Source organism: Dioscorea cayenensis, chromosome 15 (genome assembly GCF_009730915.1).
Source record: "Dioscorea cayenensis subsp. rotundata cultivar TDr96_F1 chromosome 15, TDr96_F1_v2_PseudoChromosome.rev07_lg8_w22 25.fasta, whole genome shotgun sequence".
Taxonomy (NCBI): Eukaryota; Viridiplantae; Streptophyta; class Magnoliopsida; order Dioscoreales; family Dioscoreaceae; genus Dioscorea; species Dioscorea cayenensis.
Genome location: NC_052485.1, coordinates 16,560,174 through 16,586,787, shown reverse-complemented (window position 1 = coordinate 16,586,787; position 26,614 = coordinate 16,560,174). Strand labels below are relative to the sequence as shown.

The window sequence follows — 26,614 nt, the reverse complement described above, 5'->3', positions numbered from 1 at the left end:
ATATGAAATTAATTTAGGAAATAATTAAGCAAATTACACAAGTCATATCCTACGTTGCTTATTCAAGTCACATACACCTATGCCTTAATTAATGAATATCCTACCTACATATTGCTATATAATATTCAGTTAAATTATTGATAATTCATCTAAGTTGTTAGCTACTTTGTAGCCCTTCATTACTTCAAACTATTAATTACAAGGTATTCATTTATATATATATATAGTTTTTAAAATTTGTTTTTATAAAGTCTAAGATCATGGAATGATTTTTAAAAATTTCATAAATAATATCATAATTTTTTATAATAATCATATTTGAATGTGTATATTAGTAGGGAAAATATATAATTTAATATGATTTTTGTAGGGCCATTTTATTAATTTGCAAAAAATATTATAGTAAGAAAATGCACATTTTAGTTTTTAATGACCTTTTATGTAAAAAAAAAAAAAATTATATATTACATTAACATTATTAGTTTGCTTGTTATTTATAATTAGAACATTGTGGTAATTTGATTTATTGTCAGAGGACTTCAAATCTCTTCAATAATTTAATATTTAAAAACTGAAAAGATGGAAAATCAAGTAATGGTTTTCTACTCAATTTTCTTATATTACTTTTAAATTTGTAAAAATAGTTTTTCAATAGGACAAAAATTCAAATTTACTAAGTAGTAGGAAAAACAAAATTTATCAATCAAAATAAAAAATATTAAGTAATAAGAGCTTAAGCATATTAACATATCTTTATATTATGGTAGTTTATAATTAAGATAATATATTTTCTTAACTAATATTAATATATAAGCATATACTATATAAAATATATTTATTATAAGCTTTACATACCATAGAAAAATAGAAAAAACAAACCACTCAAAGCCAAAGAGCACCAAATATTTTCAAGATGGGTAAAAAGCTCGTAAGAGATATGAATAGCTATAAGCTGATCAAAACCTGAACTAGCTTCCCCCTAATAACCACCACTAGAAACAACAATGCAACCGAAGTGTTATCATCTCCACGGAAAATCTTTCCAATCTTATGCATTAATATCATCTTCACTGCAAACCCTTCACTAACTTCACACATTGTTGGATTGGCCTTCAACCCTTGCAATAATCTTTGAGTAACGTAGCTCATACAACAACCTCTTCTACCAACAACCACCACTACATTTCCCTCCACAATTCGTCTCAAACCTTTGTCCATTGCGACCATTAGACTCTTCACTAGTGGTGTTAACAAACTATGATGCCTCAATAGTTGCTCCATTGCTATCTCTCTCTATCAAAGAGTCCGAAATGTAACATAAGTTGTTTTCCCTAACTAATTCATTATATAATATAATATTATATATATATATATATAAAGAAAATTATTTAAATATTATTAATATGTACTGATGTTTTCCATGTATTGTTTGTATTTATTCCTTATACTGTTAAAACTATTTTGGAAATACAAAATAATTAACTAAACCAAATTTTACAGATGTAAAGGCAATTAACAAATTTACTTTTCCCAGATTCATTTTTTCTTTTTTGTTTGTAAGAGAAGCATATGTTGAAAAAAAAATCAAAGGACATCTCATAGGTAAATCAAAATGGATCCAATTACGCTTGCATTATTATATAACTAAATTAACTTTATAAGAATATAAGATATATACAAAATTCATTCTTACAACTTTAGCTTGAATAGTTTTCAAGAGGATGGTGACGATATGAAGCACATCTTATAAGATCTTTATAGTAACTGGTATTAATTTTTCCTCTCTTATTATGTATAGAGTACCCTATCAAGAATATGTTACTTATAAATATTAATAGAGGTATCTATTTCCTTAGACTAATACTATCATAAACAAATCATACTAGGTACTTGTGCATAAATAATATTACAAATATATAGTAGATACCTCGCATTAATGCCTACAACTTGCCATCTTTTCACCAATCCATTATTGGAAAATCAAAATATTTATTTAAACATAATTATCAAAATAAAGAATTAAGTTATCCCATGATAAGTAGGATGATAATTAATAACAAAAACATATATGGATGGCACATATGAGACACTAGCATCAACACAAGGTGTTAGTAATACAAGAATACTTCTTACGCTACATTGTATTATGTTAGATACATTACTTAAATGCTAAAGCTTTCTAGAATACAACATGAAAGAAAACCATTTATCTTATTATGGAAATAGTATGCACATGTTTGGGGTATGGAACAAGCTAATTAGTTGCTATTTTTTTTTACAACACAATAAGATGTCTTCCTTTGTTACATCAATGGAATCTTAAACCAAATCTTGCTTCAAAACTTGATTACATATCACATTCATTCAAGAAATACAAAATTTCACACATAGAAAACTACAATAAAAAAAAACATAAACACTACAAATATTACATAAGTTTTAAACAAATTAAATTCATATTTCCATCTACAAACTTGACTGCAAAACTCTTACTAATTTATCTTCACCTAACTATTTATTATATATTACATCATTGGCCTTTCACCCACATAACTATTTGTCATACTCCCATGCCTCTTTTTCTATCCATTTACCTCCCAAGCCACTTTGTTTTTTTTTTTTTAAATATTACATTTTTTAATTGCTTAAATACTTAATTTTAAAAAAAAATTTACCTATACACGCAAAAATGAAAATTCACCATTTTGCGTGTATTCTCTAGAAAAAGGTAGAAAGTTTACCCTTTTTACTGTTTTTTTATTTTTATTTTTTATTTTTTATAATTTTACATTTTAACCCATTAAATGTTTTAAATTACAATTATGTATATTTTTTTTTTGTAGTTTTAATATAATTTTTTTACATTTTAATCGTTGAATAAAAAGTCACAACTATCAAATCTGCACTGGTCATAACTTGCACCTACCAGGACAGTCAAACCTACAACTTTTACAAATTATGTAGCCTAAGAAACAAACCTGATAAAGGTCAAAAGTACTATGATTAAAATTTCAACCAACAAGAATCTATCTTATTAAAAAGCCTGAAATACTTGAGATCCTTCCCTATATAACCCCAACTATTATGTTTTGATTCATACCCTACTCACTTTTTTTAAATCCAAACTATAACTATATGAAATTATTACTGCCAGATATGGAATGTTAAAAAGTGGCAACAATCAAATCTGCAATGGTAAGAATTATGATTGTCAAACCTGCATCTATCATAAATTATGATGGTCAAACTGCAACAATCAGTCTAATAAAATAAAAGTAAACCATACAATAATAAAAAGTCACAACAATCAAATCTGCACTTGGCAGAACTTGCACCTACCAGGGCAGACAAACCTACAACTTTAAGAAATTATGTAGCCTAAGAATAAAAACTGACAAGGGTCAAAAGTATTATGATTAAAATTTCCAACCAACAAGAATCTATCTCATTAAAAAGCCTAAAATACTTGAGATCCTTCCCTATATAACCCCAACTGTTATGTTTTGATTTTTACCCTCAAACTCTATATTATATTCTCTTATTAAAAAATGGTAGAAAGATCATTTGTTCTAGTTTATTACAATGGTTTCATTACAACAGGTGAAGATAGTGTCATATATTTGTCTGATAATCAATCTTGTTTTTGCATGGAAAATGATATCTATTTAGGATTTTTAAAGAGAATCATTGAAGAAAACATAGAAACTGTGAACAGTGAAATGGTTACGTATATCAAATACAGCCTCCCTATTTCTTCTAGTAATGGGAGGATTTGCTATTGATTATCTAAATTAAGCAATGATCGTGATGTTCATATGATGCTCGACTGTTACCAAAGATTTCCTGAAATTCAAGTTCTTGAATTGTACGTGGAGCTCAGTGCTAGTACTTTCGCTAGTGGTTCCTCTCAACGGCAAATCAAAAAAGATGACAATATTCAGCATGCTATAGAATATGAGAGAACTACATCCACGTGGGCGGTTAATGAAGTTGAAATGACATTCACAGGCCAGATGACATGGGATGATCTACCATGCAATGTTGGGTTTACTCCCTCAGAACCATCAAATGCACCAACATGCCCCTCATCTGGAGTGCAACCACATGCAATCAACTAATATGCATCAAGATATTGGAACTACTTTTTTTCATGATACCCATGTAAATGAAGGTGGTGAGTATGAGAGCTCTAGTGGGGATGAGTGTAATAGTAACAACTACATAGAGAATAGTGAGGCAAGTACTAAAAATTTTCATTTAGAAGATTGCAATTTGGAAGATATCCCTATGCAAAGTGCAGATTTCACGATGCCACCATATGAGACTCTAGTTCAAATGACGGCATTGGATTTGGAAGCAATACCACCCCATAATTCCAAGACCATCCTTTTTAACACCCATAGATGTAGAGGGGCAATGATAGATGGAGAATTACATGTAGGCATGCAATTCAAAACCAAAGATGATGCCATTATTGTGATTAAATATTACTGCTTGCAAAAGTTAGTGGATTACAGTGTGATCGAGTCTGATTCGACTCAATATTGAGGAAGATGAAACCTATATGGTGACGGATGTCGTTGAAGGGTCTGTGCATCATTCAACAAGAAGCAGATTAGATTATAAAACACAATGGTCCTCAGGCATGTGCGTCAGTAATGATCTCCGAAGATCATTCAAAGCTTGATTCCAATATGATTGGTCGGCACATACAGGCTTTGGTTAAAGAGAAGCCGAATATTAATGTATCTGTTTTAGTAGGATAGATCAAAAATCAATATGGGTATACTCCGACATATAGAAAGGTATTGATTGCCAGGCATAAAGCAGTTGAAGCAATATTCACTAATTGGGAGAAATCATATAATGAATTACCAAGATGGTTATTGGCTTTGGAGGAATTTGTCACTGGGATAGTAATTGATCTCCAAACTCGACCGGCGCATAACGGGAGCCACATGGTACGTGATACTTGTGTCTTTCACATACTTTTTTGGAGTTACCTTCATGTGTGGAGGCTTTCAAATATTGTAAGCCAGAGGTGTAAATAGATGGCACACATCTTTATGGAAAATATAATGGGACCTTGCTGATGGCAGTCAGTCAGGATGGCAATAAAAACATTCTTCCTATCATATTTGCTATTGTAGAAGGAGAGACTCTAGATGCTTGGTAATTCTTCTTAGAGCATTTGCGTGCGAATGTGACATCACAAGAAGGAATTTGGTTCATCTCTGATTGTCATGAGGCCATCAAAGGAGTATTATGAGCAATTGGTCGGTTGATGCAACCTTCGCATGCCTACAATGTTTATTGTATTAGACATATATCCGCAAACTTCATGCGTCATTTTAAAAATAAAGAAATACAATGGATAGTTGTAAATGAAGGTAAGTTATAAAACCTACATTTTAATAGTTTTAACCATATATTGTTTTTATTTGTTAGTGTTACCTTACTTTTTTTATGTTGTTTGATTCAGGCTACTCAAGAACTACTCCTGATTTTAACTATTAGTATGGTTTAGTGCGAGAATATGACATAGAAGCTATAAGGTGGTTAGACAACATAACACTGGAGAAGTGGGCTCAAGGGTTTAATACTGAACATTGAAGGTATGGTCATGTGACTACCAATCTTGATGAATGTGTTAATTCAATATTAAAGGGCATAAGGCATCGTCCAATAACAGTTTTAGTTAAATCGACATACTTTTGATTGACTGAGTTGTTTGTAAGGAAAGGTATACAAGCATAAGCTCAAATCGCATTTGGTCAAATGTTTTCAAAGTCACTAACAAAGATAATTTACGAAAATCAACAATAAACAGGTAACTTTTATGTTCATCAATTTGCCTGTAAAGAAAATTTTTTTATGGTAGATGAAATGGCCTGACCACAATATAGTGGTGTCACTGGCAGTTACTGCATTGATATGAGGGCACCATAGTGTGATTGTGGTGAGATTCAAATGCTTCATTTTCCCTATCACCATGTTATTGCAGCATGCACTTCCATTCATCTACATTGGCAAGAACACGTTGATAATGTGAACAAGCTTGAGATAATTTTTAATGTATATCACAAAGAGTTTCAAGTTGTATCAAACAAGAGATATTGGAACCCTTATAATGGTCCACGTATATGTCGTGACCTTATAATGTGAAGACCTTTGAAAGGATGCCCCAAATCCATTGTGGTATATGTCATAATAAAGGACATACTCGTAGGAATTGTCACAACGTAGCTAGTCCGCGTAGTTGGTCTTAATGTTGCTCACGTAGTGTAGTTCTTGTAATGTTTTATAACATATGTAACTATTTTTCATTCATATAGAATATGATATAATTTTGCCATAAGTGGTGATGAACATTATTAAAATGAAAATGAAAATATTTCGAATGTGTAAGAGGAAAATAATCAAGGAAAACACTACATAATTATTAAAAACTTGGTTTAAAAGTCAGTTCCTTAATTGTGTTACATTCACATTAACATTAATAATATGAAAATAACATAACTGAAAAAGTAAGTGTCTCAAATAAAACAAAATATGCAATACAATAATCTATCGTCTGCGATTCCATCTTAATAAGTGCTTGAGTGAACATTTTTCATCATATGTTTTACATGCATTGAGCATCATTTTTATTAGGTTTTATTACTCATAAAATGTGTTTGGTATTGTTTTGTGCAAATAGGGTTGTGAAGGCATGAAGAGAGAAAAATAAGCAAAGATAGGTCATGGAAGCACATTGTAGGATTCTTTTGCACAACACAAGGATCATGACATGAGCTATGCTCTTTTGCATGGGAGTGTGTGCCAATGTCTATGGGATTTCAAGTCAATTTATGAGTTAGAAAGGCACAAATTAGTCACATGCTCATGTACCAGATTGTATGAAGATTTCAAAAGTTTTCCCAACATTTTCAGCCAACAAAACGCCACATGACCTACCACACGGTCATGTGCCTGGCTGTGTGGCCTTAAAAGAAGAGATTTTTGGAGGTTACTATACACATCTGTGTGAAAGACCGTGTGGGCTCCTGATTTTAGTCTTTAAAAAACCACTTTGCCCGAATTTTAGGTGACTTTTTGGGCGGCTCTGAATAGGCAAGGTGGCTGGACTTTAGGAGAGAGGTTTTTGTAGCCAAGGGGACGCTTCTTCACCAATATTAATCGATTCTTCCTCTGTCATAGCATCAAGGAAGCCACCGGAACCTTAGCTCCAGAGTGGATTCCATCATATGTTGAGACTACCCATCAAGGCCATCACCACGAATATAAGGGAGTTTATTTCTATGGTTTTTACATACTTTTATCTATTTATATCTTGTTTTGTATCTTGCTCCATGAAGAGCTAAACCCTAGAGGGTATTGGGGAATGTAAACCCTAGGATTCTATTCTTGTATCGATTTACATTGTGTTTTCTATTTAATCTTAGTTCAGTTGAGTTTTGATCTTATGTACTTAATGCTTGATTAATTTGTTAATCTTATGGTTGATTGGTTTGTATGATTTGTTCACCATGGTGAGAGAAAAGTCTTCATTAGGGTTAGAATCAATAATATTAAAGAGGGTTAAGAGGGTGAGCAATGAGATAGGGAAGTGTCCCCTTTCCCCTCCAATTAATGTATCGTATCTCCATTTTTCCTAAGCTCTAAGTGACTATATGTGGTGTGAGGTGTTGAGAGAATTCTCCATCGGGACCTCATAGGGGGTTAGGGACCTTTCACCTAGAGGTTGGGTTAGGTCTATTCTTTGGAATCGGATGCATCCACCGGGACCTCGTAGGGGACTAGTTTCGGTGATCTGGAGGCAGGAACCTATTATCTTTGGATTTCCATGACCAACTTGCTTATTTTAGAAACATTTTGTAAATCTCACACTTAACACTTGAATTGTAGGAGGAGCATTGCCCGAATACCTCACTTTCATTTATTGAGACTTCCCTTCATTTTACTCTTGTTTACTTACCGATGACATTCATTCATTCATGCATTAGTTCATCACATAATCTCTTGGATCATTAGGCTAGATAACTTAGAAGTAGCTACTACTAGTAATCCTGTTTCCTATGATTCGACTACTCGATCCGTTGGGTACACTATTATTATTTGAGTGACATGTGCACTTGCGGACACACGCAAGAGATGTGTCAAGTTTTTGGCGCCATTGCCGGAGAACAGGATTTTAAGAACGCTAGGACTTTGTTACTTTAGCCATTCAATTTTTTATTATTTTTATCTATTTCACATTCTCTTTTCTTTCCATCATTATCTTTTGTTTTCATTATTTTCTTGTCTCCTTTCTTTTTATGTTTTGTTTCTCTTTGTGAATAGTCATTTTTAGATCCTTTCTTTCCTTTAGTGTTTATATATGTGTGACATGGTTTAGGATGTTATTCATGTGTTTAGTCAAGAATTCGGACTTGGAAATGGGAAATTCACAATTTCTGCATGTTCACATGGGCAGGCACAGGGGGTGTGAGTGCCTATGTGGGCTACAGAAAGTTGTATAAATAAGTGATCTAGGAGCCATTAGGCCACCCACATGGGTGTGTGGATGCTCGTGTGGACTCCCAGGAAGGCCGGTAGTGTGGAATTTCCACACTGCCGTGTGACCCTTAAACTTGGGTTTTTCCAAGTTTTTAGAGAGCCACAAGGGCACTCACACGCCCCTGTGGTTTCCCGTGAAATTTTCCCAGCCCATACAGATGCACTCGCACACCCATGATCATGTGGCTTTCTGGCATTTGTGGGCAGCATGGCACAGGGGTTGTTCATGTCCCTGTGCCTCCTGTGAGACAAAGTGAGCTACATCGGCGTGTGGAATTTGCACACGAATGTATAGAGTACCCACATGGGCATATGACTTTTTCACATGCCCATGTGGCTTTTAAGAATGAAAGGGGTCAACTATTCATCTTACCTATCCTCACACCATTTCATCTCCCAACACCCCCTAATGCGTTCTCCGCAAGTGCATAGGTCGTATACAAGTAATATAGTGGTACCCTGTGAGGAGTAGGGTTGTCGAACCTCAGGGACTGGACTAGAAATACTCACTTAACACTGATCTCTAATGATAAATGAATAGATGATAAGATTAAGATAAATGAAAGAACAATTAAAAGATAAAAAGGAAAAGAAGTATAGATGGAGATAAAAGGTAATTGGATTAGGTGACAACAAAATAGAACAAAGCCCGGGACGTTCCCTCTGCACTCAGAAATGCTCACTCACCCTCAAGGTTTACCAGGTACATTCTTGGGTTCTAGTGTGTGTTCAAAAGCAATGAAGCATCTATGGTTCTTAAATACACCAAGTTTTACTAAGGTAACTATGGTTTCATGCATATCGAGTTTTGCAATCACACAATGCAATCACAACTATGGCAATCCACACATTAAGTTTTACCTAAGTATCTGTGCAAATCAAACATATCAAGTTATGCAAACACAAGATATTCGGGGCACCGTGGCCGGTTAGCCCCTCATGGGTGTGTACAACATGGAGGAGATAAGACTAGATCTAAAGAAAGAAGACATGACTCCCTTCTTTTTGAGATTTGCCTCCAATGTCGAGCTCCGTGTGCTAACACCACTTCTTTTGTGCCTCCAACTTGCTCTTTTATGCCTTAGAAGGTGTGGATAAGCTTGATCCTCACTCTCATAAAAGTCCTCCCGGTGGAGAAGAAGATCCCCGAACAAAGATGATCACGAAACCCTAAAAACTGGAGTTACAAAGAGGGGTTTTGGGCTCAACACAGTCTGTGCACACTCATGTCCAGACCGTGTATTGTGGGGAGAAAGTTGGGTGAAAAGGAGTGTCTCTGCCTCGAAAGTTCCGTGGAAGGGACACGATCGTGTCCTGACCGTGTAATGCTGTGACACAGTCGTATCAGGGGCACCCAACACGTGTCAATAATTCTTTACTAAAATCACCCTTAGCCTGGGATTTTCGGAGGCATAGGCAAGATCGTATCCTGACTGTATCAGGCTTGAAAGTGTCTTTCTACACAGAATTCTTGCTAAATCAACATTGGGCTGAGAACATCGGAGGGTATGACACGAGCATGTCCAACCCGTGTCAAGCTTGAGTAGTTGATCTCCTTTTGAATATCTTCTTGTTTTTTTCCTTAATTCACTCCAAAATGAATTGAGCTCCCAATTTCTGCACATTTAACAAAATTACCCATAATAGAACTGCTCATGTATAAAAGTAAACTTGAGAACAAGCAAAATGATGAATTTAGGGTATGAAAACATGTATACAAAGTGTACTCATCACCCCCACACCAAGAGATGCATTTGTTGAGCTTCCAAACTGTTTTGCTCAATATTTAAAAGATTAGAAGAGGTTTTCCAGTTATTGCTTCAACTTTTCTTCTTCAATCTTCTCCTCTAAGCTCTCATGCCCTTTGCCTTTTCCATGCTTTATTTTTTTTAGATCCGTTGGTGTTTCATTGTTCTTAGCATGTTTTATTCATGGAAATCATCTTCCATGCTAGAATTAGGCATTTTGGAAGTTTTTGTATGCCGATGTGCCTGACTATGGTGATTTTGCCATGGTCGAATCCCACACGGCCGTGTGGAAATCCCACAAGGCCGTATTGACTGTAAATTTTTTCCAGCATCTCCACATGGTTGTGTGAAAATTCCACATGACCAAGTGGATTCTTGCTCATATTCTTTTGATACCAGATTGAGTTTTCTCCATTCATTTTTTTTACAGGAATGACACCACGGACCAAGAAGTTGGCTCAAAAGTGTTCTTGCCGGACTCGGGAACCATCCCTACCATAGGAATTGGAGTTTATGGTGCCGAAGCATCAACAAAGGTTTGAGCACCTTCAAAAGCTTAAGTTTGGGTAGAACCGCATTATTGATTGAAAGACCCTTGATGAGAATGACCAATCTGACGAGGTTCATGAGCTTGTTACCGTCGGAGGTTGGGACCACCTTCTATCTATTCGGGACCCCGCCTACTGTGATCTCACCATGGAATTCCTCGCTTCATTCGACCTTGACATGGAAGACATCATCCGCTTTTGAGCTCTTGGCTAATACCAAAGTATGAGTTTAATTCAATTCTTTGTTATGCTCGGCCTATATGATAGAGACTATGTGCATACAGAGCACTATGCATAGCTATCTTTTGACTATCCCTTTGGACTTACTCTGAGCCACGTGTATTGTGCTATGTGTACTGACCGCCAATATGAGCCTAGATCTTCCAAGGCCACCATACTCAACCATCCGTCCTACATGTATATCCATGCTAATTTTAGTAGGTCAATAACAAGGTGAGGTGATAACACTAGCGTGTTTAGTCGATTGGATCTTGTCAACATGTACTCTATGATTCAAAGAGAGCCCATCCATCTTGGGTACGCCGTGGTAGATTATCTCCACCACTTGAGCCAGTATTTGTGTGTGGGAGTACTTTTTACTGGACCATACATCACATGACTCATTCGTGAATGGAGAAGGTGTTCATCCTGACACCTCTGGGATTGGCTACCCTTTGATCAATGGGCATGGTGAAGAAGATAGGCACTGATGGGTATGCACTCATAGCCATTTCATCAGATGAGTCCGAGGAGGAAGGTGATGAGCCTGAGGACACCTCGGCTACACAGGCAACATCTCCATAGTTAGAGGAGAGCTGATGGAGACAGAGGTCCACTCAGCAAAGCAGGCCACCAAAGCTTGAGCAGCTTTCCACCAGATCATGCGGCCGTTTGATGAGGCTAAAGGTCATCATAGCTATCATACTCACCAACCAAGTAGCAATTATGGCATGACTTGATCATATACAGGAGACCTTGGATGACAATGTTGACTTAGTCACTCTAACAGCACCAGCAACACCCACACCAGTAAATGACACCGATGTTTAAGGCATCCTACTTATGAGACTTCTGTTTTTATTTTAGTTTTTCTTTATTTTGGCTTCTTGGACTTGTGTACTCAAAAAGGTTCTACCTTCTTAGACTTGTACTCTTCCTCTGCATGCTCTATAATTTAAACAAAACCAAATCAACCTAATTTTTAGAAAATCAAGGGCAACACGGCCGTGCTAAAGGAAAGACACGATAGTGTTTATTAGAGAAGCAAGGGCGTGCTTACCCCAAGTTGTGCCTGGACAAGCCAATGAAGCATTGTCATGCTTAAGAAAAAGCACAACCGTGCTTATCTTCCCCAAAGCCCTAGGTTCTAGATCATAATTTCTAGCCCTAGATTCGATGATAGGAGTTCTAAAAATGGTTTTAAATCATGAATAATAGCATTTCAAAGCATTTAGAACATGAATCCATGAAAGATTTGCAAAGAAATTAAGGAGGGACAAAGCTTACCTGCAAAGAAGAAGAAGGAGGATGCGGGCGAGGTAACATGATAATCGGATGGTGAAACCATGGAAAACACTCAAGAGCTTTAAGAAAACAAAGGGAAGAGATGGCCTGTCACGTGCTGCCACACGCCTATATGGGCTATAAATATTTTCACAAGCCTGTGTGGAAATTCCACACTTCCGTGAACATTAACTGCTATAGTACTTTCTTGACCAATGCTTCCAAAACTCTTTTTCTAAGGCCACACATTCATATGGTATATCATGTGGCTTATTGTCAACTAAACACCATTGGGAGGACTCTTAAAATCTTTACACAACTCGGGACATGAATATGTGACTGCCTTTGTGCCCTTCCAACTCACAAATTAACTTGAACTCTTTCAGAAGTTGGCACACACCCCCATGTGAATGAGCATTGCATATGTCTTATTCTTTATGTCCTGCAAAAGTCTCCCAAATTGTGCCTTTATAACCTATCTTTGCTTTCTTTTCTCCCTAAAAGCTTTCACAATCTTATTTGGACAAAGGAACACCAAATATAATTTATGAGACAAAAAATATGATAGAAATGATGCTTAATGCATGTAAAACATATAAAAGAATATTTTCACTCAAGCACTTATCAAACTTCCCCACACTTAAGCATTTGTTTGTCCTCAAGCAAAACCAAACATTGAACTCAAGGGACCAAAAGAGAAATGCTTAGCCTTAGGTTCACCAAATGAGTATAAGAGTAAAATTCAAAAATCATGGAGAAAGTCAAATACTAAATGAAACAATCAATACTCTATAAACCAATCCAATCAAAAGGAGAGAAGTGAAATCCATATGCGTGGTTGTGTGAAGTACTCAACTCGTGTCAACACTATGTTCACTATAAAAAGTTTTTATTACAAAGGGACTTATTTATAGATAAATTGAATAGGTATATAGTAGCTTCACACATTCTCTATGGTAGCCCTTTCCCAGACGGCTCCCCGAGTGGCTTTCACACTTTTGAGGTGGTAGCTCTTTTCCACCGAAAATGGTAGCTTTCACTCATCCCATGAGATAGGTCTTTCTCTTATTAGGGCATAACTAGTATCCAACTTATGAGAGTAGTTACATACATCATAGGTAATAGTTGTTTCCATCCCCTATGTACAAACAAGAACTGATTTTCTAATTTTCTGATTTTTTTTTTCAAGTAACACTACCAAATCCCAAAAGTTCTAAACTAGAGTGTCCATAGATTTAATGAGTGAGAAAGGTGCATGAAATAGCAATCAGAGAAAATTTTTGAAGAGAATTGGAAAACAACTAGAGCATGATAAACCTAGTGTTCAAAACCTCCAAAACTAAGAATTAAACTCTTAACCCTGAGGTGAACCCCCATTGGCAACAAGAGCATGACCATGAAAAACACAAGTAAAAAACATGTATAAGGTGAACCCTCCCCCACACTTAAGATGTACATTGTCCCCAATGTATGCATGCAAACACTATGAAGATATCATCAATAAAAGTAAAGTGTGTGCGGGAACACAATTGAAACAATACTCCCCTAAACTCCTCATAGATAGTTGGTGAAGTCTAACTCATGGGTGTGTTGTGCGCAACGGGCATAAAGGTCACACGGCCATGTACATGACTACACCATCCTCAACATCACTCTCAAGGACATCTATACGGATACAAGGGGTTCAGTGAAGCTCAACAAAAATAGAAAAGAGGCACGAGTTTATATAGATAAAGCAAATGAAGCCCAAACATGCACAAACAAACACAAAGCATATAGATACTCTCTGAAGGTGAAATCATTCTGAGTATACAAGTCCAAAAGATAAAATAACGAAGATAGAAATAAAAGCATAATAAAATAAAATGAAGTCTCATGAGTGGGATGCTCAAGCATCAGTGTCCTGTGCTGGTGCTACTGGTGTGTTAGAGGTGACGGCCTCACCTAGGGTCAGCTGAATATGATCAAGGCGCTCAAGAATCTGCACCTGGTTGCTGAGAACGATGGCTGCAGCAACTTCAAGTCTCACCAGATGATCACGAGCTCAAGTAGAAAATGGATCAGGCTCGGGTGGTGCTCCATGTGCTGCTACTGCGGCCTCTGTATCCATTGGCTCTCCCTCAAGTGGAGGGATGTGGCTGGTGCAGCCATGGCCTCCTTGGACTCATCTGAAGATGTCTCCACTAGTGCATACCCACCTGAGCTAGTCCTCCTCACTATGCCCATCTATAGAAGAATGACCAATAACAAAAGTACAGGGATGACGATCTTCTATTTCCCCCTGATAGCCTCAAAATGACCCATCCCACATATGAGTCACATGACATGCGGTCTGACGAAGAGTGCCCGCACTCGTAAGTATTAGCTCTGGTGGCGAAGATAATCAGCCACAACATGCATAATGTGGAGGGGTTCGCTATGAATCATGGAGTGTAGGTAGAGAAGATCCAATTGGTTGAGCACGCAAGTACTATCACCACGTCATGTCACTAACCTGCTGAGAATAATATGGATATACGTGTAGGATGGATGGGAGAGCAATAAGGTCTTTGAATGGCCTGGAACAAACTGATAGTCGCCGCACATGGCTTGAAATGCTTGGGCCGGAGTAAGACCAGGAGGATAATTAATAGGAAGCTATGCATACTCCTCCATACGCACATAATCTCTATAATATAAGCTCAGCATCATAGAAAATTGAGTCAAGAACATACCATGGTACTGACCGAGAGCTCAAAATTGAATGGTGTCATCCTTATCAAAATCGGCATGAGAACGATCGAAGGAAAATGAAGCAAGGAGCTCAAGAGTAATATCTCGGCGGATGGGATCACTAATGGAAAGAAGTTGATCCCATTCCCCTATAATAACAAGCTCTCGAACATCATCAGCTTGGCCAATTTCCCCGAGTGCATCCCAATCAATGAAGTGACTTTGTCCAAATTTCAACTTTTGAATACCCTCGAACCTTTGCTGATGTTCTGGGATAGTAAACTCCATTTTTGGTGGTGGGATGGTTCCCGAACCTGGCAAGAATGTTTTTAGGCTAACTTCTTGGTCCTTGGTGCAATACCTACAAGAAAACATTCAAAGACATCAATTTGGCACAAAATGGTGCTACTAGAGGTCCACACGGGCGTGTGTACTAGCCACATGCCTGTGTGGAGAGCTTGGGGGGCTTCCGTCTGCCCACATGGGTAAGCCACACGCCCGTGTGGTGTCCCGGCCATGGAAAAAATGTTATGGGTGGGCCACACGATCATGCCAAAAAGCCTATACAACCATACCAAGGAATTTACAAGTAATTCCATGAAGAAAAATGCCTACGAACAAAGAAATTCACATAGATCTAGAAAAATGGAGGCATGAAAAAAGCTAGAAAGATGAGAGCTTACTGGTGCGAATCAGAGAAGAAAACTTGATGTAATGACATGCAAAATCCTTCTAAACTTTTAATTAGCCAAGCAAAAATGGTTGGGAACCCAAGAGGTGTTACTTTTGGTGTGAGTGTGTGAGGAAGATGAAGAGGTGTGTGAATGATGAAGGTGAATAGTAGCCCCCTTCATTAATTTAACCCACATGCGGGCATGAAATCCCATGTGGGGGTGTGGGTACTATACATGGGGGTGTGGAAATTCCACACCCCCATGTGGGTTACAGAATTTCTACAAAAACCACCCACTTAGAGATTTCCATTCTTCAATTCAAGTCCAATCTCCCAACTAAAAACACGAATATCATCCTAAACCATGCCACACATGCATATAAATTAAAACACCAAAAATTTTCATGATAAACTCAGCACTAATAGAAATCAACGAAGACACCCACTCATGAACAGTTATTTCTGTAGAAATTAAAAATCTAAGCTAGAAAACAATTAAAAACTTGGGTCACTTCCCAAGAAGCGCTCGTTTTACATCACTTAGCTAAACATTCCTGTCCTTACCTCAAGGTGGCTCATGGAGATGGAAAGTTACCTTACTCGCAACCTGCTTACATGGAGGACAAAAATCCTGCAAGATTAAAGGAAATTGATGGAACATTTATCGAATGAGGGAGTGCCGCTCTTTACTCGTGTGCACTCATCCCCAAGAGTGTTGGGGTGCTTTTTTGCAGTGACGACTCGACCTCTTCATGCGACGAAAAATCTGTTTTAGAATTCCCCCATTGGGTTGCACTTCGGGAACTAACTCCACTTGTTCACTCATCTCCTCTTCTTCAATTCCCGACCACTCCTCACATGGGTCCAAATAAAGGAATTCCTACATATACTCATTAGCAATCTCATCAGTAACACCTAAACAATAGCATGTATCATCAAAGTCAAGAGAGTGCTTCATGGCTTCGGGGAGGCAGTATGTGATCTTTTTTTCTCCAATGCATAGTGTCATCTCACCTCCATCCATATCAATAAGTACCTTGGCAGTGCATAGGAAAGGCCTTCCTAGAATCAACTGGGCTTCCACATATTCATCGACATCAAGTACCACAAAATCTAGAAGAAAAATATACTTATCAACCTTTACTAAAGCATCTTCTATTATACCTCTTGGATGACAGGCCGAACGATCAGCCAGCTGTAGTGTCATTTGGGTTGGCCTTGGCTCTCATAGCCCCAATTTCTGAAATAATGTATACGGTATTACATTAATGCTGGCCTCCAAATCAGCTAGTGTCTTTTCTTCCCCAAACCTCCGATTACACATGGAATGATGAAGCTTCCCGGATCTTTCATCGTGTTCGGCATATTTTTCTGAAGCATTGCCGAGCAATTTTCTTCTAACACTACAACCACATTTTCCTCTATTTTCCTCTTGTTAGTTAAGAGGTCCTTCAAGAACTTTGCATATTGAGGCATTTGTGATAATGCCTCCACAAATGGGATATTAATGTGTAGCTATTTAAATAGATCCAGAAATTTCCTATTTTTCTCATCAGTTTGGTCCTTCTTCAAACGTTCTGGATAAGGGAATATTGGTGTATAAAAAGGAAGTATCACAGCTATTCCCTTGTTCTTGTCTTGCACATTATCCTTTGCTTTTTCTTGAGGTATTTTAGTAGTTTTCTCAGTGGGGATTTTCCTTGAGAATTTTCAAAATTTTTCTCAGCAGGGAGCTTCTCTTCAAGCTCTCGACTACTCCTCAAAGTGATCACCTTCGCATGCTCCCACGGGTTGGTGCCGGTGTTGCTTGGCAAGATTCCTTAGGGTGTCGCCGCTAATGACTTCGCTATTTGAACCACTTGGTTCTTCAAATTATGTAGTGAAGAATTGTGATTGCAGAGTATTACCTCTACATTCTAAAATCTAGTATCGATCGACTAAATAAACTTTGCTAAAATCTTTTCCAATTCTGAAACTCTCTCTGGAATCAAAGGTGCTTGCTGAAATCCTGGTAGGGCAGCAAGCATTTGCTATCCTTGGGTTTCTCCATGAGAAATTTGGGTGGTTCCTCCACCCTTGGCTGTAAGTATTGCTATAAGGATTGCCTTGTCCTCTCCCCACATTACCCACAAAATCAACTTGCTCAATCGGTGCTGAAGTACCAATGAAAATAGTGTCTAATTTTTTTTGGTTAATACCTGCACTCAGGCTGCCAAGGCTATAACCGCGTCAACCTCATGAATACCAACCACTTTCTTCTTTTCCCTAGAATTCCATTGATAGTTATTCAAAGTTATCTCTTCAATCAGCTGTCATGCTACTTCTGGGTCTTGTTTCCCAATGTACCTCTTGCAGTAGCATCTAGAAGCTGTTTAGTGTTTGGATTCAACCCATTGTAGAATGTATGAATGATTATCCACTCAGGGAACTCATGTTGAGGGCGCATCCGCAAAAGATCCTTGAACCGTTCCCATGTCTCAAATAATGATTCTACATGTTGAGGGCACATCCGCAAAAGGTCCTTGGACCGTTCCCATGCCTCAAATAATGATTCTAGCTCCATCTGAATATATGAAGAGATCTCATTGCGAAGCTTTGCCGATTTTTCCAGAGGGAAGTACCTTACAAGGAAAGTTCTACTATTTCATCCCATGTTGTGATGGAGGCTCTTGCCAATGATTGGAGCCATTGTTTGGATCTTTCTTTCATTGAGAATGGGAAAACTCTCAAGCTAATTGCATCATTTGATATCCCATTAATTTTTAGCATGTCACACACTTCAAGGAAATTATCAATATGGTTGTTCGGATCTTCATCAGCTAATCCATTAAACTGTTCAAACTGCTAAACCATTTGAATAAAATGTGGCTTTAACTCAAAATTCTAGGCTGTAATAAGTAGCCGAACAATGCTCGACTGTGTCCCATTAGCTGTAGGTCGAGAGAAATCTGAAAGTGTTCTTTGCTGTCCATCTTGTTCTGCAATGTTTTCAGATTCTTCAACCTCTTATTTAGTTAAAAAATTCTATTCTTGTGCAGATTCCTTTCCCCTTCTATGAAATTTGTGCTCAATCTCAAGATCTTTTTTAACTAATGTCGAAGGATTTCCTCTGGTCAAAACCTATAGCTAAAATCAAGAAAAAAAAGAGTAAGAATGGTAAAAAAAAATATGAAATAAAGAAATAATGAAAAAGTGAATGACTAAAGTAACAAAGTCCTAGTGCTCCTAATATCCTATTAGCCGGCAACAGTGCCAAAAACTTGACACAACCCTTACGTGTATTTGCAAGCACACAGGTCGCTCAAGTAATAGAGTGTACCCACAAGGTCAGGTAGTCAAATCTACAGGGAATAAGAGTGTTAGCAATAGCTACTTCTAAGTTATCTAGTAGAATGATTAAGAATGTGATGTGATGAACTAATTCAAAAAGAAATGAATGTTATAAACAAGTAAGCAAATGTAAAAGGAGGAGAAGTCTTAATCAATGAAGATAAGGCATTCGGCCAATGGTCCGCCTAGAATTCAAACATTAAGCACAAGATTCACAAAGTGTTCCTAAACAGAGTTAATTAAGTTGTAGAGATCCAAAGATAATCAGATTCTGCCTCCAGATCACTGATACTAGTCCCCTACGGCCGATGGAGAAATCTCTCAGTCTCAACACCTCACACCACATATGACCATATAGCACTCTAGGGATTCCAAAAAATATATCCGATTCCCAAGAATAGACCTAGACCTAGTTGTTCTAGGTGAAAGGTCCCTAACCCATACTAGTTCCCAACAGAGAACTCTCTCAACACCTCACACCACATATGGTTGCTTAGAGCCTAGGGAATATGGAGATAGAATACACCAATCCCTTCCATTGTCTTCAACCTTTGTCTTGCAGCCACAACTCTCAAGCAAACAAATGTCAGCTAGTGCGCTGACGATTTCCCCGCCAATCTCTACCCTAGTGATGCTGGGCATAGCAAAACTCTCCTTACCCACCACTGCATGGCGTTATCTAGAGCTTCTCTAGCCAGGTATTTATTTCTCTTACATCACTTCCTTTTCTTTGTATGTTATGCCATTTAGATGATATCCTAATATTTATCTGATATTATTATTATTTTTTATGCAGTGGATCCAGGACTTGAGAAAGTTTGTTGCTGAGCTTTAGAACAAGTGAATACAAAATTAATCACATATCAAATCGAAGCCTTGTGTCTTGTTTTTATTTTCAACAATGTTGTAAGCATAAAGGACAATGAAAATTATGTTAATGTAAAGGTTATTCTATTAAGCTATAAGCATGTTTGCATTGAGTTAACAACAGTCAAGGAACAACAACAATTAAACTTGTATTAAACTTATAAGAAAGTAAAGCCAAAATAACAAAAACAATTAAAGTTGTATTAAGAGTGAATATCTTCCAATATCAAGGTTAATGAACAAAACATTAGAAGTCATCAAGTATTAGATAGTTCTATCTCAGACAAGCATACACATTCTCAAAAGGGTAGAATACCCAGTTTAGTCCCTATATTTATACCTAAAGTGTCCTTTTAGTCCCTCTGATATTTTTTGTCCCTATGGGATCTCTGTATTTTTCATTTTGTGTCAAACGAGTCCCTTTCCTAACGGCCGTCTGATTTTTCGTCTATGAGGATGACATGGCAATTTTTATGAGTAAAAAATTGTTATAATACCCAGTTTAGTCCCTCTATTAGTGCAAACTGACCCTTTAGCCCCCCTTATTATTTTTCACCCTTAGGAAGTCCCTCGAATTGGGGACTAAAATGTCATTTTGAATTAATAGAGGACTAAACTAGGTATCATACCTAAAAAATTAATTAAAAAAAAGGACTAAGGGTAAAAATAATAGAAGGACTAAAGGGTCATTTCAAAATAATAAAGGAACTAAACTGGGTATTATACCTTAATTTTTTACTTATGAAAAATGCCACGTTAGACTCACAGACGGAAAATCAAACAAGCATTAGGAGGGACTCGTTTGACACGAAATGAAAAATACAGGGACAAAAAAATATTAGATGGACTAAAAAGGCACTTTGGGTATAATACAAGGATGTATTATACACAAAAAAAAAAGAAAAACATCATGCAGTTTGCCTAGTTCCTACTTTCAAGGCTGAGGGTCTTCTATAAGCACATCACTTGTCATGCTCTGTTGTGTTAATAAGTCAACTTCTTCTATTGGGAGCTCATCAAGTTTTCTCCAGTTTGATTGTTGGTTGTTGGCTGTTTTAATCCTTGCATTCCTTCTAGCATGACATCACAAGCAATATATATATACATAAATGCATTACTTCTTTTATCGCCCGCGCCACTAGGATGGAGATCGGCGGGGAGATCGTCGGCGTAGTGGCCTGACATTTGTTTGCTTGAGGGTTGGGGTCGCAAGACAAAGGTTAAAGGCAAGGAAAAGGATGATAGTGGATTCAGATTCCTTCAAACGGATTCTCATTCTATTTTTTATTAATACTTTTACATTTCTAAGGTTTTTTCATCAATAATTTAATGTTAATGTTGCCTCATCAGTACCAAATGGTTAAACCAACATCTGTTAGACGGAGGGACCAAAATATCAAAAATGTACAAATACCAGGACCAAAAAAATAAATTTTATATTAAAAGAACTAAAAAGACAAAAAAATGCAAAATACATGGACCAATTTGATATTTTGACCTATAAAAATGCATCCTAATTTTTTACCCGATCCCGAGGCATTAGGAGATTTTACAACGAAGCCTCACAGCAGCCGTCAAGATCCCTTCGCCATCGGTCCACGCGTGATCAATCCGACGGCTCGGACCCGAATCCGATTTATTTGCTTTTCCTTGTTTCGTCGTCGTTGAAATCACAAACACCTTCTCTCTTCTTGTTTCTCTCTATCTCTCTCTCGACCGCATTCTTCCCTCTTCTGCGCTGCCCGGATCGAAATCTGGTGATTCTCTACTTTTTCTCGATTTCCCCCTATTCTTTTTTTTTTGTTTTGATATTTCTCGCTGATTATCGCAGCCAATCTTTTATTTTGCTGCTTTGTTGTGATTTTGATTGTTGTTTTGGATCTCTTTCGATCCCTATTTTGTGAGAAAAACAGAGAATTCCCTCCCTCGTGGAACCTATTTGATTTCGTTTCGTAAATTCTTTGACAACAATCTTTGTTTATTGATAATCTAACATGTAAGATTTTTTTTTCCTTTGTTCTTTGATTGATTATTGTTGCGCTCTCGAGTTTTGATCTTTTTTTCCCTTTTTTTTTTTAACCTTTTCTACGTATAAGCAGCGAATTTATGACCTTATGGCATCTGTTTGATTTGACGTGTTGAATTATTAGACTCGTTCCCGGAGGTTGTGAAAAATTGTGTGTGTGTGTGTGTTGTGTTCTCCCTTTTTTCCTCCCCAAACTGCATGATTAAAGTTAGTAGTTGTTTTGTAATTTATTAATCTATTAGCAGTTATTCTGATCAGTCTCATGCTGCTGCAGATTCGTGATGGGTGTGAAGCTGCAAGCTCTGAGGAATTTCGATGCGTTCCCTCGGGCGGAAGAGCATTTGTTGCAGAAGACCAAATCGGGTGCTGTTGGTATGTGCATACATTTGATGTATATTATAGGTTAACATTTTTATCTCCTATTATGAATGTACATCAGACCAGTCATACTGCTTTATCAAGAAAGACAGCTTATTACACACTGTATGATTTGATGTTTTGTTTTGGTTTTTGTAGTTTCCATAATTGGTCTTGCCATCATGGCGATTTTGTTCATTCATGAACTGAACTATTATCTCACAACTTACACAGTACATCAGGTTTGTTGACATTGTAATTCAATACATATTTAAAGTTTTAGTTGCTGATGCTTATGATTAGCTTCTTTATGCAACTCTGGAATCAAGTACCTTAGTTGCGTATTTTAAACCGTGACCATTCTTGTATTATATTTTGATGTGACTTGCTGGCGTATTTTAAACTGTGACCATTCTTGTATTGTATTTTGCTGTGACATGCTTTAAATTATGTACCTTTTAAATCTCTACAAGTTATTAACTTTTGTTACTTGTGAATATTGAAATTCTAAACACTGTTAGTTAGAATTTTGGAAGCGGGTGCCTTTTGTGTGTTGCTGGCCCTGAAATTTATCATTATTGAAATTCAATTTTCTTGCACTAAGAAAGATTTCTTCTGCTTTTTTGGGTGAGTTTATTAACTGAGATATATGATCATTATTTTGAGCATTTTGTCATTTTAACTCTGAAAAAGTCTGCTAAGCAATAACCTTAAACCTTTTCTGTATGAGCTCCAAATTGAATTCTAAACTTTTAAAAGCAGAAGGATCTCTTTTCAGTATAAAAAATTATGCTATATGTTGACCCAGTTTAAATTAATTTTTGGCTGAATGCCATTAAGAATCAATTGAGGAGTATAAAAAAAGTATCTTTTGCTTTTCAACTTTTCAAGCATATAGTAGTAACACAAATTTCCAGGTTGCACAAAGCTCTTGACTTTCCAAGGTGATGCATCCTTTTTCTTTTTGTTTTATTTTTGTTTTCATGGTGTATTACTAGCTAAATTCAGTTTTTAGTGGTTGGATTAGGGAATTGATGGATAATCTCTCTCTCTCTCTCTCTCTATACATATATATGTATATTAGTTTTATGTCCCCTATATCGTCATGTGTTTCATTTTTCACTTCATTTTCTTCTGGTTCTTTTCTGTTTATTTTTATTTTTTTTAAATCTTATTGCTCTCTTGCTTGCCCTTTTACCATTTTGCCCTTTACAGTTGATAAAAAGATAGTGGAAGGAAGGAGACAATAGAGAATACTACTATGAAGAATGGTTTTGAATAAAATTGTATTTGTCCATTCTTTTTACAAAGGCTTATATAGCCCTGTACTGTATAGGTCAAATCCTAGGGGAAAAAGGAAAGACTCTGCAACTGTCTAAATATGGCTTTAATCAAATCTAACTAACTATATATAGACTAATTATAGCTATTATTACAGCTAATATCACACGGTTTCTTACAGTTGAAATTTATTATGCAACAAATTTTTTTTTCTTCATCTCAGTCAGATAAAATCATTGGGTGCATGTGGTGTTTAGCATACTTACAGTTGAAATTTATTATGCAACAAATTTTTTTTCTTCATCTCAGTCAGAGAAAATCATTGGGTGCATGTGGTGTTTAGCATACTTGGAATCTAATTAGAGTCTTCGTGGCTATATAGCGGCTTTGTTGCCAACTTAATCCTTGACAATTTGAGTTTTAGATGCACTTGATATTTGTTACTATCATTTTTGATTTATTTCTTATGAAACTTAGATGACTATATGAACAAAACATTACCATTCTGAATGAAGTACTAATGGGGACAAAGTAAAGGACTTATTAAAGAGAGCCAAGAAAAGAAAAAAAATAAAATAAAAAAAAATATATATATATTATAATGAGTTATCAACCTTTAACATATGCATGGAAACATCAATTTTCATTCACTTCACTCTTGGCATGTTTAGTTATCTTTTGAACATCTAGTAGAATAGGATTGTGATTTAAGCTAAGAATTAAGAAAATTCTCATTGAAGATGATGCACAGCATGCGATGATACTAACTGAGGATGACTGGTTCTTGATGACATGTTGGACATATTGGTGACTGCAAAATTGGTAACTTATAGCAGTAAGGCAATGCACTCTTGCAACTTGGAAGAAATGCTAAATACTGTACTATTAGAATTGAAAGATTTCCTTACCCGTGCTCCTTTCCTTCAAATAAAGATGACTTGAAAGGCAGCAAGAGCAGTTGATGAATCTGATGCTCCATTCTTCAAAGCACACTTTTTTCTTTTCAGTTATCATGAGGCTTTTGTGGGTTGTAATTACATGTGAAGGTGCTTGTAAGAATTTATATTTCATGCAGATTAACAATTAAAATGTCGTGATTTTTTTTTTTTCTTTTTTTAACTTGTAAATGATTTCTATCTCTGTCTCTCTCTCTTTTGATGAACTGTTGAAGATTTTCTGTCATTGATTGAGTTTTGACTCGCTTTATTTTGTTTATATTAATCTAGAGCGTTGTTTGATTATGGTTTGAATGACTCATTTAAAGTTAACAATCTGTCTGTATTGGAGGATTGGTGTGCGCTCTATTTTTTGCTAGTTTTTAAATTTTGTAGTTTCTATTTACTAGTATCATACCTCACCTATCTACACCTATCTAGGTTAGTTAGTCCTTGTGCCTTATTGTTTTCAGTCTTCATCATCTTATGTTTTAAAATTTAATTTGTGATTGAGCTCAAACAGAAAACTGCTTATTCATGCTCCTATAGCAGACATCTGGTTGTGAAATACTGATGAATCCTTTTCCTCTTGGTTCAGTCAATTATATTAGATTATATACATGATAACATTGGTTCATCAATTTTTTGGAGCTTTTGTAGCAGTTATCTATGTGCTGATTTTGATTTGCTACGTTGCTATTGAATCATTTATTTTGGCCATTCCTGTAGTCCTTCTGATTTTGAGAGGTTTCATTGACTTGTAACTTGAATAAAGTGAAAACAATGTGGTGGAATTCCTGCATCATATGACTGCGTCTTGATTCTAGTACATCTAATATTGGAGGCACAGGCTAAGAAAAAGAAAAAGTGTTACGCAAAAGTAATAGCACTTGCTGGATGGTCTCTTATATTGTTTATTGGGGCGGGAAGGACTCTAAATTGTTAGCAGATTTAATCTGGTAGTTATTTCAAATTCGAATGCTCTATATATAAGTTTTTGGTTTGATCTATTTTTTGGTCATGACAAATTTCATATCTCTATGTGGATCCAATTCTTTCTTTTTATGATTTATGTGATTTAACCCTTGAGATGGTGTTTCTTGGGTTTTACATAATACACACTATCCTTGACCGTTCCTTTTTATTTTTTTATTTTTCATTTCCTAGTGTGTGTGTGTGTGTGTCTCTGATCTCTTTACCAGTTTTACAAGTTTTATCTAATGGTTATATCAATCGGCCAATTTCATTTACTAGGCTTTCTAAACATGAGTTATTTTTCATGGCAGATGTCTGTTGATCTGAAGAGAGGAGAAACTCTACCTATTCATATTAATATGACATTCCCTTCATTGCCTTGTGAAGGCTAGTATTTCATTTTGACCTAACTGAGTTAATTTTTAGTTTTTTTTTTAATTTTTTTTTTGTGCAGCGGTATTTTACTTTTTGAGTTAACTTCATCTTTCACCCATGATTTTATTTTTAACAGTATTGAGTGTTGATGCCATTGATATGTCTGGGAAACATGAGGTGGATTTGGACACGAACATATGGAAGGTATAATTAGTGGGCATTTGATTCATACCTTTTCATAATACCCTAAATTTGTAGCAATGAGCAATAATATTTGTCTCATTTTTTCTCTCTGAAAATTAGAAAACATTTTTCTCACTTTTGTGCTTTTGTGAACTGGCCTTTTGATTCATTATCGTCATTAAATTATTGATAACTTTACTCTGAAGCATTTCCAGATGATGCAGACCTAGTTGTGCTTGATTCAAGGGGTATAGAAGTTGCCTTATGCATGACATAGAAGCATCAGTTTGTCCGTCTTTATGGAGGTCATTGATTTGATTGTCGATGTTGTTTTTGGGATCTTGCCTGATGGAAACCTTATGTTAGATTGTTGCACACTTTCCTTTCTTTCCACATGGAAATGTGTTGTTTTGCTTTTATTCATTTGAGATTTTTTTTTCTTTGGATTGGTTATTTAATATTGTGTGCGGTGACTTATATAAACATAACTGTTTTTTTGCTAGATTTATGTTCTAAAATGATTTTTGTATTACGTAACTTCC

The 26,614-nt window shown here is 36.3% G+C and overlaps 2 protein-coding genes across 2 annotated transcripts; one reads left to right on the top strand and one right to left on the bottom strand.

The window, feature by feature from the left end:
- Positions 1 to 945: 945 nt before the first annotated feature.
- On the bottom strand, positions 946 to 1,218 carry LOC120277741 (monothiol glutaredoxin-S3-like). Its single transcript, XM_039284590.1, has one exon. The coding sequence runs from the start codon at positions 1,216 to 1,218 to the stop codon at positions 946 to 948; it is 273 nt and encodes a 90-aa protein (XP_039140524.1).
- Positions 1,219 to 21,562: 20,344 nt separating this feature from the next.
- On the top strand, positions 21,563 to 26,126 carry LOC120277071 (endoplasmic reticulum-Golgi intermediate compartment protein 3-like). Its single transcript, XM_039283818.1, has 5 exons — positions 21,563 to 21,697; positions 22,241 to 22,338; positions 22,483 to 22,565; positions 25,826 to 25,901; positions 26,026 to 26,126. The coding sequence occupies exons 2-5, from the start codon at positions 22,248 to 22,250 to the stop codon at positions 26,097 to 26,099; spliced, it is 324 nt and encodes a 107-aa protein (XP_039139752.1). The 5' UTR covers positions 21,563 to 21,697; positions 22,241 to 22,247; the 3' UTR covers positions 26,100 to 26,126.
- Positions 26,127 to 26,614: the final 488 nt, after the last annotated feature.